Source organism: Penicillium alfredii, assembly GCF_028826965.1.
Source record: "Penicillium alfredii strain IBT 34128 chromosome Unknown utg000004l_segment0_segment0, whole genome shotgun sequence".
In the NCBI taxonomy this organism is placed as follows: Eukaryota; Fungi; Ascomycota; class Eurotiomycetes; order Eurotiales; family Aspergillaceae; genus Penicillium; species Penicillium alfredii.
This window is the reverse complement of record NW_026622701.1, coordinates 3,684,195-3,697,390: the sequence shown is the minus strand read 5'-3', so window position 1 is coordinate 3,697,390 and position 13,196 is coordinate 3,684,195. Positions and strand designations below refer to the sequence as shown.

At 50.8% G+C, this 13,196-nt stretch overlaps 5 protein-coding genes across 5 annotated transcripts; 2 read left to right on the top strand and 3 right to left on the bottom strand.

Annotated features, from left to right (window-relative positions):
* Nucleotides 1–346: 346 nt before the first annotated feature.
* Nucleotides 347–1,378, bottom strand: NUU61_003057 (uncharacterized protein; the record flags this gene model as incomplete). The annotated part of the gene is made up of 1 exon (XM_056653639.1): nt 347–1,378. One exon carries the CDS (start codon nt 1,376–1,378, stop codon nt 347–349), a length of 1,032 nt encoding a protein of 343 aa, XP_056514706.1.
* An 840-nt stretch (nt 1,379–2,218) lies between these two features.
* On the top strand, nt 2,219–3,040 carry NUU61_003056 (uncharacterized protein; the record flags this gene model as incomplete). The annotated part of the gene is made up of 1 exon (XM_056653638.1): nt 2,219–3,040. One exon carries the CDS (start codon nt 2,219–2,221, stop codon nt 3,038–3,040), a length of 822 nt encoding a protein of 273 aa, XP_056514705.1.
* Nucleotides 3,041–3,667: 627 nt separating this feature from the next.
* Nucleotides 3,668–5,276, top strand: NUU61_003055 (thiamine pyrophosphate-dependent dehydrogenase E1 component subunit alpha; the record flags this gene model as incomplete). Its single annotated transcript, XM_056653637.1, has 5 exons — nt 3,668–3,795; nt 3,874–4,061; nt 4,114–4,175; nt 4,235–4,444; nt 4,509–5,276. The coding sequence occupies 5 exons, from the start codon at nt 3,668–3,670 to the stop codon at nt 5,274–5,276; spliced, it is 1,356 nt and encodes a 451-aa protein (XP_056514704.1).
* A 155-nt stretch (nt 5,277–5,431) lies between these two features.
* Nucleotides 5,432–6,479, bottom strand: NUU61_003054 (spherulation-specific family 4 protein; the record flags this gene model as incomplete). The annotated part of the gene is made up of 2 exons (XM_056653636.1): nt 5,432–6,009; nt 6,095–6,479. The coding sequence occupies 2 exons, from the start codon at nt 6,477–6,479 to the stop codon at nt 5,432–5,434; spliced, it is 963 nt and encodes a 320-aa protein (XP_056514703.1).
* A 909-nt stretch (nt 6,480–7,388) lies between these two features.
* Nucleotides 7,389–13,056, bottom strand: NUU61_003053 (CCR4-NOT core ubiquitin-protein ligase subunit MOT2; the record flags this gene model as incomplete). Its single annotated transcript, XM_056653635.1, has 5 exons — nt 7,389–9,585; nt 10,383–12,170; nt 12,239–12,607; nt 12,672–12,749; nt 13,004–13,056. The coding sequence occupies 5 exons, from the start codon at nt 13,054–13,056 to the stop codon at nt 7,389–7,391; spliced, it is 4,485 nt and encodes a 1,494-aa protein (XP_056514702.1).
* Nucleotides 13,057–13,196: the final 140 nt, after the last annotated feature.

Genomic DNA, 13,196 nt, shown 5'->3' with positions numbered 1-13,196 from the left:
TCCTCCCGCGGTTCCTGCGACTGAAAATGGGGTTCAATAGATTGGGTGGAACTTGAACATTTGACTGGCATTTAGAAACCATGGCTTCGGCCTCTGAAATAGGAGTTGAATAGTAAGCCTTATACTTCTACCGCCTGAAAAGATGGCCCTATATCTGACCCCTGGCAGACCATGTACATGCAAAATTAAATGCTGTTTTTTGAGCTTATCCTTCATCTTTGATTATCTTTTGAGAGGGGTTTACTCCGCATTAAAGTAAGGACCTGGTGTGCCAACAATTGCCTTGCCATCTTGTTCGATATTCAACTCATAAATCATACAGTATATGCCTTGTGTGTTGATATTCTCAGCTTGATTCAGCCTCCTCATATTCTCTGGGCCATTCCTCTCGCATCTCCGGTGTGATACTCGCAGCCGTGTGAGCAAACTCGACCTCAAGCCAGGGATCCCAATCCCAGTCAATCCATTCATAAAAAGCTTCTGTGGAACTTCTGCTTTCCGTCCACCGAAGTAAGGGAGAAATATATTGTCCCATAAAATACTCCAACTGCAAGGCAAGGGGGTCATCTCTCCTGCGATTGAAAAGAGCATGGGCGAGGTCAACGAACACCACGCGGGGCAGATCGCTATCCGGATCCCTGAGAATGACATTCCGCGGCTCGACATCAATGAGCCAAATGTCGGCGTGGTATATCCGGCTTTCGAGGTCCACGATTGACTTGAGAATACTTTGACGAGCAGACTGAGAAAAGTCCTTTGGTTGAGCATGGGACATGGTCATGCCTTGGATATACTCAACCAGAATCATTCGGACTGTCCGTGTCTGCACCGAATCCACAGGTAAGCTCAAGGTGTAGGATCCATAGTATCTCGGGATCCATTGGCCTTGAAATTCGTGGAGACTCAGGTATGCATTGGCCTCGTGGGTATAGTATTTGTCGACACAGGAAAATGGATTAAGGTAACCTTCGCTATCGTTCAAGTAAAGGGGGTCGTATATCTTAGCAACAAGCTGGGTCCCTTTTTGAGGGAGGATCTCGGGTTTTGAATCTGAGGCTAAGAGTCGGGCAGTGAATACCTGAGAGCTGTGGCCATCGCCTCCTTTCAAAATGTCGATAACCTCGAGGCTGACAGCGCCATTCCCTTCCTTTCCAGGCAGGGGAGGGTGTCTTAAACATCTGTCGATTAAACTCTGTTGGTTTCTTTCTCTCATTTCATGGTCACTATTGATGCAGCCGCATTGTATTACCGGGGTTGGGGCAGGGGCAGTGTGAGATTGCGCCTGAAACCTCCAGCCAGGAGTATACGGCACTGGAGGTTTGGGAAGCTCCGTCGATGGAGGCCCGAATAAAGACCGGTTATGTTCAGAGAAGGTCATAATGGTGACCAAAGCTGATCAACCAGACAGGTTGCGCGGTTCTCTGTGACAAGAAAGACCGCAGCGGTTGCATTCGAGTTCGATGGAGATGTGAAGGAGGAAGGGGCCAGGAGGAAACACTGGCGACAAGAGCCATCGGCATATTAATTTTCCGACCACCAACCTACCTCGTTTACGGCAGCAAATAGCGGCACTCATGAAAAAATTACCGTAAGTCATTTTTTGTCTTGCAGAAAATATCTTTAATAGTACTTACATAGCTATAACTCTATAGATTCTGTTGTATTCAAGGGTTAGAAAATTAAAAAGAAGAATAGCTACTATAAATTCATCTTTATATTAATTAGTATAAAAATAGAGGTAAAAAATATATATAAGAAATACAGAGAGTAGAGTAGTTAAAAATAATACATAGTTTATGTTATTTTTAGGGGAGTGCCGCTATTTGCTGCTATACTGGTCTGCCCTTATCGCGTTCGTAAGCGCCGTAGGTTGTTTCATCATTGCTGATCATGGCCCTACTATTCATGTTCCAGCAAGTCAAAGGATCATGATAAATATACTCGCTAATTAATACCAAAGTCTAGCCGCCATCTTGAGTTCATGTGGCCTACAGCGTCAAAAATGATACATATATATGTGTGTGTGTGTGTGTGTTAAGAATAGCAACAACATCGATAAAACATGAAAATGCGAGACAGCATAAAGCTCAATGAGTGAGATATATAAATCCACAATCCTACGGTCAATTCTAGTTAAATATTTGAGTCTACACTTTCTTCTGATATATTTTTCGATCCTCCCATACCTTGTTTGTTGTCATTGCTTATTTCTTCCACCATGGACCCATCGCCACCAGCAATCGCCAGGGCATTCGAAGAAAAATTACCCCGTGAACCCCAAGTTGTATTTGCCAACAACCAATACCGTGCCATTCGAAGCTCAGCCTCGTCGACGGTTGAAGAGGATGCAGCGGCTGTCTATTGGGAAGAAGACATTGAGACGTATCACAATCTACTCGATCGGTATTTTCCACGAATAGGGCATGCTAGCCCATTATCCTCCAGAATGCCGATTGCGGAACAAACCCATCGACTGGAGACTGAATCCGATGTTTTGCGGCTGGCTACTCTCCAGCTTCTCCATCCCGTCAACGTCGCACTGCAGCAGAGTTGCCCACCTGGCACTCGAATATTTTGTCGCACAGAAAATTCTCCCAGTCTATCGAGCCGTTTTGACGTGGAGTGGGCTTTGTTCAACACCAGGGATGAGTGTCTATGCACACTCGCTATCCTGGAGATCAAAAATACCCACGTTATTCTCAAAGACGACTTCAAACACGCAGCCGTCAATGAGAGAAATTTTCAGTCCAAGACGACAATGGCCATGAAGCAACCCGATTTGTCGCTTCTCAAGCGCAACGCCTTTTGGCTCTCCAAGCAAGCTCGAAAGTATGCCAGAAATTGCCCCTATGTGGCAGTATTTGACTGGAATGCCATGTTCATCTTCAGTTTTATCCCGCGTTCCCAAAAGCCAGTGCGCGGGCTTTACTTCGATGAAAATGGACGTACAGGGGATATGACGTTCCGTCGCCTTCTTTTTGCTTTCGTCATTCGGCCCTTGAAGAAGTATGAAGCGACTCGTCTGCGTGGGGGAGCCTAAGACCATTTCACTGAGCTATAAAGCGCGCATTCTTCCATCGCAATACTTTATTCCTAGTGCTGCTGAATCTGGACCAACTATTCCAAAGTGTTAATTTCAATCGTTCTTACTTGATATTAGTATTAGTGTAGATTATGGTTGCTTTGGCGGGGTGTTGATCTATTATCTTATTATCGAAAGAGAAATTACTTAAAAAAGAAAGATTAAAGAGAGTAAAAGAGAGTAAAGGAAGAAGGCTAATAATTATAATAAACTTATATAAAAGGAACAACACAAATAAATATATATCAATTCAAATTAGATATCAAGTTACATGATTTTAATTGTAAGATTAGAATAGTCAAAGGCTTCATGGTCTGTCCTCGGTATTAGAGGTGATTTCAGCCATCGAGCAACTAAATAAACAATTTTGAACAGTGAAATACAGTTTTCATAGGCTCATTCACATATATCGTGGGCGAGATTGCATAGTCCAGATTATTGCGGAGAAGCTCGGTTGGCGGCGGGGATGACGCCAACGCCGACGCCAACCGAGATGCCCTCCACAATGCCCCAAACAGTGCAGGCACACATATCCTCTCTTCTCTCTTTCTCTTTCTCTCTTTTCGAAATATACAGACAACGATCATGTCAATACCCAGTACTCGCACATTACCGTTGAAACTGCTGGCCCAGAATCCGGGGCTCCTTCGCCGGGTCGCACCCGTAGGGACTCGATGGAGTAGCTCTATCTCGCAGCGGCCTGGCTCGGACAGGTGAGAACCATGTTCGGTTGCTTGGGATTCTCAAAAAGCAAGAAAAGGTCAAGCTAACATTGAATGACTTACGAGTAGTGTCCGCTTTCCCGGTGCCGTTAACAGTAAATTCACTACGCAAATGTCCTTTCTCAAAGCCTCGGATCTGCCCGCAATCCCCACATACCGAGTAATGGACTCTGACGGCGAGATGGTTGATAAGACGCGCCCACCAACCGATGTGACCGATGAGGAGGTCTTGACGTGGTACAGGAATATGTTGACCGGTATGTCTTTATCCTTTAGCCTTCGGTTTATCAGAGTATTGATGGTATGTAGTCAGCATTATGGACGTGGTCATGTTCGAGGCTCAAAGACAGGGTCGCCTCTCTTTCTATATGGTACGTCAATATTTCAACAATTGAAGGGAAAAAATAAGTTGCTGATGGAAACATGTCAGGTCTCCGCTGGCGAAGAGGGCATCACAGTAGGCTCGGCCGCAGCACTCACCCCGGACGACGTGGTGTTCGCGCAATACCGCGAAGCAGGCGTATTCCAGCAACGAGGATTTACACTCAAAAACTTCATGGATCAGCTATTTGCCAATTACAACGACACAGGCAAGGGCCGGAATATGCCCGTCCACTATGGACAAAACTACCCACGCATGGTGAGTCCTTGAGATATACTCTGCCCCTGTCTGCTCGAGAGACCTTTTCTAACCATATTTTCAGCACACAATCTCTTCTCCGCTAGCCACCCAGATTCCCCAAGCAGCAGGGGCAGCCTACGCCCTGAAGCTACAAGACCTCCAGAACCCAACCCGGGCCCCACGCATCGTAGCCTGCTATTTCGGCGAGGGCGCCGCCAGCGAGGGCGACTTCCATGCAGCACTAAACATCGCAGCAACACGCTCCTGCCCGGTAGTATTCATCTGCCGAAACAACGGGTACGCGATCTCAACACCGACACTGGAGCAGTACCGCGGCGACGGGATCGCCAGCCGCGGGGTCGGGTACGGGATCGACACGATCCGCGTCGACGGCAACGACGTGTTCGCCGTGCACGAGGCAATGAAAGAGGCGCGGCGGGTTGCGCTGGACGGAGGGCGCCCGGTGCTGATCGAGGCGATGAGCTACCGCGTCTCGCACCATAGTACTAGCGACGATAGCTTTGCGTACCGGGCGCGCGTCGAGGTTGAGGACTGGAAGCGGCGCGATAACCCTATTATTCGGCTGCGTAAGTGGCTTGAGAACCAGGGGCTGTGGAATGAGGATTTAGAGCGGGAGACGCGCGATGAGCTCCGCAAGGCTGTGTTGAAGGAGTTTGGCGAGGCCGAGCGTGGGAAGAAGCCGCCTCTGCGGGAGGCGTTTGCTGATGTCTATGAGGATATTACGGAGGAGGCGCAGGAGCAGATGAAGGAGCTGAAGCGCATCCTGGAGACATACCCGGATGAGTATGATCTCCGGCCATACCAGGATGGGGTAAAAGGACTGGATTGAGCCTCATCTGCATAGAGGAGCCTAACTTGAGAAATGACGAAAAAAGAAGACACAACGCCTTGCTAGTAAGATTTTTGAAGGTTTAATGCAACTGAATACTATGGGATTGAAATGATGGATTACAGGTATATATACAAAGCTGTTCAAGCCACTCTTTAAGCCTGAGCAAGAGCCAGAGCAACCTTTGATACAGAATCAAGCCTCATGTAGTCACCATCATGAGTCAAGTAAACCGCCCCAATACCCAAGTTCGAAGCATCACGAACAATAGCAGCAATATCAGCATCCTCAGGCGTCTGCTTCACAATGACCGCATCCTTAGAGCGGTACTGAGTAGTCGAGAACTTCTCCTCAGTCGACTCAGACTGCCACTCGGTATAGTCCTTCTCAAACTCGACGATAAAATCAGCAGCTTCGAAATACTGCGCCGCCGCCGCATCCTCCAGCTTTGCGCCCGGGTTGAAAACGACAGTGTTCATGTTTTTCGAGCGAGCAGACTGCGCGATATTCTGCATGTACTTGATCTTGGCGTTGTCGTTGGTGTTGGGGGCCTCGTCGAAGAACATTCCGGAGAGTGTGATATTGTTCGCGGTGTACGAGGCCCAGTTGCCGTACGTGGAGATCACTTTCTCAATTTCTGCGTTGGGCTTCTCCGCGTAGGTAGTAGGCACATAGCCGAGGAGCTGGACGTTCGGGCTGCTCTTCAGCTTTGTGATGGCCTGGATGTACTCTTCTTCGGGGGTATTCTATGGGATTACGATGTCAGCATTAAAAAGAGATAACTAAAACATGGCAAGATAAACTCGGAAAAAACGCACCGGTAGTGCCTGGTCCACTGTCAGGGTTGATAATGACATAGAACGGCACCATCGAGTGTGAGGTGATGGCATTGTAGACGGGCTTCCAGGCGTCACCGTTCTCGCCGGGACCGGTATACAAAGGCAGCAAGACTCCTACGGGCGAAGCGCTAGAAACCGCGGACGATGAGGCTGTAGGAGCAACAGAGGTCAGGGGAATATATGATGCCGATGGCGTAGCGGTAGCTGAAGACACAGGACCGCCTGACGACTGAACCGAATCCCAGTTTGAGTTATAGGGTCGTAGCCAGTGAGATCCGCCGTGACCATGTGGGCGAGGATGAGCAGAAACTAGAGTAGATGGCATCGCAAGGGCAGTGCCCACGAGAGAAGAAAAGCCGCGCATGGTGCGGGAGTAGCTGGGCCAAAAAAAAAGTAACTCGATTGCGAGTCAAATATTCGTCTCGAATTCATCCGCAGGGGCCTCAAGGGACTTTATAGTCGAAATTCGAGAAAGAGACCGGGAGATTGAACGGAATTCCCCAGTGCATATAGATGCGACGAGGCACCCAATGGCCCCCAACGAGACCATGAATCCTGATTCCGCATGGTCTCGAGACCAGGGGAGCGAATGGGGTCATCAGCCACCAGTTTCATGAACATAACAATGGCGCTGGTTGGGGTGAGGAGGAATGAAGGATTCGTCCGAAGCGTTGATCTCACCTTGTCCAGGAACCCTAGAGAGCCCTCGGAGGAATCAGCCGAACCAACTGGAGATTGGGTGCCAATTGTACTCAATTGTCTTCGGAGAATTAAGGGAATAAAAGGCATGAGTGTCAGATTCCACATTTCTTCCCCACAGTCCCGGCAGCTTTGTCTTCTTTGGCGCTTGATGAGACGCATCTCACCTTGGCGATGCTCCCATCGCGGACAAGCGCGTCAGCCACCAGTCAACGATGTGTCGGGGGCCGGGGATAATCCAGGCTCATCACTGGTTCCTTCAAGAGCTTATGCGTGGCAGATTGAGGAAATGCCAGGCACAAGGAGTCAGATCCAACGCACGGGTAAAATGAAGGGACATGCCCCATCCTTCGAGGGGTTGAAGGGTGAAGGACCCCTGGTAAGCTGTTTCAAAAATCTACAAGTGATTATCCAGCCCATACTCGGAAATTGCAACATAATTGTCCATCAATTCATACACTGTCGCTAATAATACAATTGTCAAAGGCCGTAAGAACAGCCTTCGTAGGTATCATGCAAAACCATAAAGGGGCCAGTGGAGACTCTCTCATCACGAACATGTACATCCACGAAATTACTCCGCCGAAGCCAGAGCCTGCTGCTGGAGCTTCTTGTTACGTCGAAACAGGCCAGCAAATTTTTTGTCGAGCGCATCAAGATCCTTTCGTGTGCTCTCCAACTCCTTTTGGGAGACGGTGGCAAGGGCCTTCAGTTCCTCATTCGTCATGGCTGCAACATCTTCAAGGGTCGGATTGCCACCAGGCATCCCGGGACTGCCCAACATATGCTTGGCCGTGGCGGCCGCGAAAGAACGGACGGCAGCGGGAGTGGTGTTGAGGAATTCCGCCGAGTTGGCAACAGCCCAGTCATGGCTGCGAGTACTGTCCGCCTCCATGGCCGAGAGCACGTTTGGTGGCAGCACCGATTCAACAACATCCAAAGATGCAGTGGCGGATGCTGCGTTCAGCTGCGCAGAGACATCGTCAATCCAGCAGATGTTAAATTTCTCCGGCTTCGTAAAGAGAGCCTCAAGTCCACCGCCAAGATTGCTGGAGTCGTCACCAACGGGGAGCGTATCGACCGTGCCGCTTCGATTCTTCTCCAGCTCGAGGTATCGCTCCTCTTCCTCCAGTGCCAGGTGACGAAGGACACAGCCACGAGGGGTGATCAAACACCGATTCTTCAGTAACTCGGTACCGATTCGAACAGGCTCGCCGCGGAGCAAGGCTTTCCGATGATCCTCCGTCAATTCTGTCGGTTGCTTAAGCAACTCATAATCGTTTGCGGTGCACTTCATGTCGGTGCGCTGACTGAGGTTGGCAGGATTGAACAACGAGCTCTTGATGAGATCCAGCTCACCAGCCTTGTGCATTTCCGCGAGAAGCTCATGGATGGGCTTGGTTCGCTCCAGGAACAGATCTTTCATAGACCTTCCAGTGGCCTCAGCATCCTTGATCAGTTGTTCCACCGTGTTGTTCGACCGCCATGCCTCTGGTGAAGCCTTGTCCTCACGGGGCTGCTCATCGACGGGCGCAGGCTTTGCCTCCTTGGTAGGCTTGTCCTTTGCCTTCACCTTGGCAAAATCAGGTTTGGGCTCGGCCTTAACAGGAGAGGCATTTTCGGTCTTTGTTGGACTGGCTGTCTCAGGAATACCTGGTGCACTGGTGTCGAGAGTTTCAACGGTGCTGGTAGGAGCCTTTCTCGTCTTGCGCTTTCGTCCAATGATAGGAGCTTGAACAGGTTCTTTAGGAACAGGGGCACTTTCAGCCTTTTTAGCCTCGGCCTCCTTCGCTTTCTGCTTCCTTTCCTTTTTCACCTGGCTCTTTGTCATGGTACGCACAGGAGCTGAGCCGATCCGGGAGGACGCGGGAGGAGAGTTTGTGCGAGACACGGAGGCCGACACGTCAATTTCAGCCTCGGAGCCAAACTCACCCGGAGTGTCTGGTCTGCTGTTGGACGAGACACTCTGTCTCCCAGAACGCGACTTGTTCGCACCAGGGGCGGCAGTGTTCGCAGACGGCACAGTAGCGATGGGAGGAGGTGTTTCCGTCTTTGGTGTTTCAACTACACGCAAGATGCGAGGCTGTCGAGGTGCGGAAGAATCGGAGATACGAGAGGCGGTGGTCAAGGGAGTGTTGGGCCGGGATCCGATTGCAGAGACTGAGCCGGGGGCTGGAGCGAAAGCCGTAGAAGAGGCATGTTCAGGCTTGGCAGAAGAAGGCTCGTGCGACTGTGCGAGGGAAAACGGCAGCTTGAAACTAAATGGACTTGCCTTTGTCCCAGAGGAGCTGCGATCAGATGGATCCGAGGATTTGACAAGGGTGCCTTTCTCATCCGTAGCAACAGTCAGATCGCTCTTGAGACGAGCCTTAGTGGCAAATTTGGACTCGGGAGATCCAAGTGAAATTCGAGAAGCGTCTTTCACGTGGCCGAATGTAGAAGTGGGTCCCGCACTCAGACCGGGACTCAATGGACGAGACATGGTCTCTTCTTGCTTCTGAGAAGGGGTTCCAAGTCGTGGAAAACCGGGTCCTAAGCCCGGAGGTGCCATTGGAGTTGGCGATGAGGGCTTTGATGAGTCCAATTGCTCGTGAAGTACAGATGAACCGGGATGTGCGTGTGGAAGTGGGAGACCAGGGGGGAGAGTTGGGGTACCTGCACGACCAGATGAGTCGTTAGGCAGCTGGGATTTCAAGAAACCGAAACTATCGACAGGTCGACGTTCTTTCGGCTCTACCCCAAGTGGAGGAAATTCCTCGTTCACTAAAAGGCTTGTAGTTAGCGCCGTTTCAGTGAACTAAAATAAGTGTGAGCGAGGGTAACAAGGCTTGATGGGGGGTAGAAGAGCGACATCACACAAGTCCAAAAGGTGAGGAGAGTCAACGACTAAACGAGGATACAAACGGGGCAAACGAAGTAATTACATGAGGCCTCAGAATGCAAGCCGCCAGGGGAAAAAGAGGGCAAGCGTGGGTCTATATAAACAGCGGTTGTGAGACAAATAGTTTCAAATAAGACCCTGCTTCGACACATGACTTCAGGGTAGGGAGGTCTTAACGTACATTAATTCACCATGGCACCATGAGTGGGCGTGAACATGGTGCTGACTGACCACTGCGGACCGAATGCAAAAAATATAGAGGGAATACACAGCCGCCGAATGGAAGGAAGGCCCAAAAGACATGTCAATATGTCCGAGAAATGCAAAGGCACCTTGAACCAGATGGAGACCGGGGGAGGACATGCAAAAAAACAGGGGAGAAAAACCAAAAGCCAGCCGACAACGCCGAAGGCACGTCTGGTAGTCCGCATGGGTCCAGAGTCGTTTGCCTGATCGCACACAAGAGCAATTCAAATGCGCCCAAGACATCATTGGGGAACAAAATCAAAAGAAAAATGATATCATGTCATCAAAGGATGCGCACCCGTCAAAGCAAAGGGTTGATAAAAGGTCATGATAAGAAGCATGAAAAGAGGTGTGGACAAAATCTGATCACAGGAGCACAGTGCAGGGAGGTGAAGAGGGATAGTCGAGGGCAATCACCAGCGGCTGAAGCCACTGCCATACATCATCGAGGGGTTGTACCCACCTTGGCCCTGACTCCCGTACAGCACTTGCCCAGCAGTGGCATTCGCACCGACCTGGTGCATTCGCGCCTGCAAAATGCTTGGGTCCGCAAGATCTACTACACCGCCTCCACCGGAGGAAGTGTTAGCGTGTCTGTGCTTCTTCCCCTTCTTCTTCTGCTTCTGTGGACCACCAGACTCAGGCAGTGTGCCCGTCTGGGACCCATAGAAAGAACCGAGAAGACCGTTGGCGGGAGTCAAGGGAGGTGGGGTTTGGTGCTGTTGGAGAAAAGGGAACATGAACTCACGCTTAGCGGCCTCCTGGCCCTGCAAACCACCGACATTCGTGCCATTTCGGCCACGCAATAATTCGCGCATCAATTCCGGAGTGGCGTCCTGCTTTCCCACGTTCGCCCCGAGTCCGACGTTCGTGTTTGAGGTAAATCCGTGACCCTGCGCAAACATGCCACCGCCACTGATAGGAGGGGTCCCTGCTGTTTTCAACCCGGGAGGAGGGCCCTGAACACTACTGGCATAGAAGCCGCTGGCAAGAGCGTGCTGCGGGCTTGGTGCGGACAGCGGATTGGGCGTCCCAGACTGCATCTGACTCAGCATGCGTGCGTTGGGAAGGTTCTTGGATGCGGCGTCATTGGCGAACGAAAACCGGGAGGATTGCCGGTTTTGCGCCTGCAAGGCATTGAATTGTGCCATCTGGCTCTGCAAAAGACCCTGCCGGACTTGGGCCGCTTGGTCAAGTGCGGCGGAGCTTAAGGGGTCGGCCAAGCCAGCCTGTTGATTTCCCGCAGACTTGAGCAGCATCAACTGCTGTTGCTGAAGAGGGGTAAGACTCCGGCCAGCGAGATTTAACCCTTGAAACTGATGACTGGTGGCAGAGACAGGAGATCCGACGGTTGAATTATCTGCAGTCCCTTGCTGAGACGGAGGCTGGATAGCACCATGCGATTCACGGGTCTGTCGACCTCGCGGAGGGTTAACCTCTTCTGGCTCGCCGCCAAGTTGCAGACTGCCAGCTTCACGGCTGTCCTCCTCAGCGGCTGCAGATTGAAGGAGCTCTTGCTCGCGCTTCACTCGCTCCTGCTCCAACTTCTCCCGCATTGCCCTGCGCTTGACTCCGCCATATGGATCAATAAACGATGGGTAGTGATTCAGCAGTGCAGCCTCATCAGCGGGGATTGCAGCGGTAGAGAAAACAAATTTGAAGTCTGGACAAGTGACATCTCTCAAAAGGGTGTCGAAAGGAGTCTCAGCCGAGACCGGTGGTCGGGTATCACGAGATTGAGACTGGGCAGCAGAGGATGGCACATCGGGCTGTCCCGGAGGTTGACTGTCCTGGGAGACAGGTGACGGTTTCTCAGCCCGTCTGGGCTCCTCCACAGCGGTAGCAACATACACATTAGCGGGCCGAGGACTTTGAGATGCCTGGCTCCCAGAGAGACTACCTCGCCTTGTCCGATTGAGGGGGGCATCTTTATTCGCCCAGCTTGCGGATGAGGGGAGTGCGGGTCCATCTAGCATGGATTGGCGACCAGTAATAGAGTCATCCTTACTTGGCTGACGGCGCATCGGGTGGGTAATGGGTTGAGCAGATCGGGTGTGAGGGGTGGACTGGGACGAGCGTTGACTGGACAATGTGTTCATGGACGAAAGATCTTGTCGGCTATAGCTTTCGCTATCTTCTCCCGTCTCATGTAAGAATGTACAATTCCGGTTGTTGCACTGTTCGTTGCGAAGGAATGACGAGCAGTACTTGGTTGTTCCGTATTGTGCCCTATTGGATTACCAGTCAGTATGGGATTTGATGCTGAACGGGGTCCGGGACTGAAGCGGGCGACAAACCTTAACACTCGGTCCCCGTTCGCGGATCCATCCACTGCTGTAATGCAGGTTGCAGCATCGGCTTTGCGAGTGAAAGTCACATAAACACCAATCCCCTGGTTTGGATTGCCACCTGGCTTTGCTTTGCTGACCACAATCTTTTCGATGTCACCGTATTGCCCGAAATACTCCCTGCCACGAAGCGTTTGAAGCAATTGGTTCTCGTCGCGGATGGTCGGATTAAGGCCGATAACATAGACCAGGTTCTTCTGGACGACACGAACCCCAGCAAGATTTTTCCGACTCGATGCCTCAATCTCGCGTTTTTCGGATTCCTTCTTCTTAGCAGCGGCGGCCTTACGGTGTTTCAATGCCAGATCGGCCTTGAACCTGATGCACGGGAGGGCAGGTTAGTGACCAGAGGTTTGTATGAGGGTGCGATTGGGTAACGAACTCTTCGGCATCGGGAATCTTGTACTGGATAGTACTATCATCGTAGGATCGGCGACAGTTCGGACAGCGGCCTTCTTCGCTGTGGGTTTTGATGTTGTTGTAACAGAATTGACAGATCTAAAGATAAGAACTGTTAGTGCTGCAGCGCACAAAGCTACCATGCAATGCGCCAACTGATGTCGCATGTTCCAGAGAAAGACAAGAATACATACCTGATACCCACAGGGACAAGGTTTGAAGTTCTTGTCCGAAAGATCGAACTCTTCAATGCAAAGGGGGCTGTGGGGTGATTAGTGCCCAAGTCGCGTTTTCTCGGAGCCGGACCACACGTACCAAAACTCATCGTCATCGTCAATGACGGAGTCAATCTGCTGGCGATTCGACATGATCGCAGGAAAATCTATGATAAAAGGAAGAGGAAAACGAGAATCTCAACGCCAGCAACTCAGTAAAGCGCCGGGTAATGAAAACTGGGAAAGGTGTGAAAGCGCTAGTCTGGTAAAAGAAGCAGAAGGGTGAATGGGTA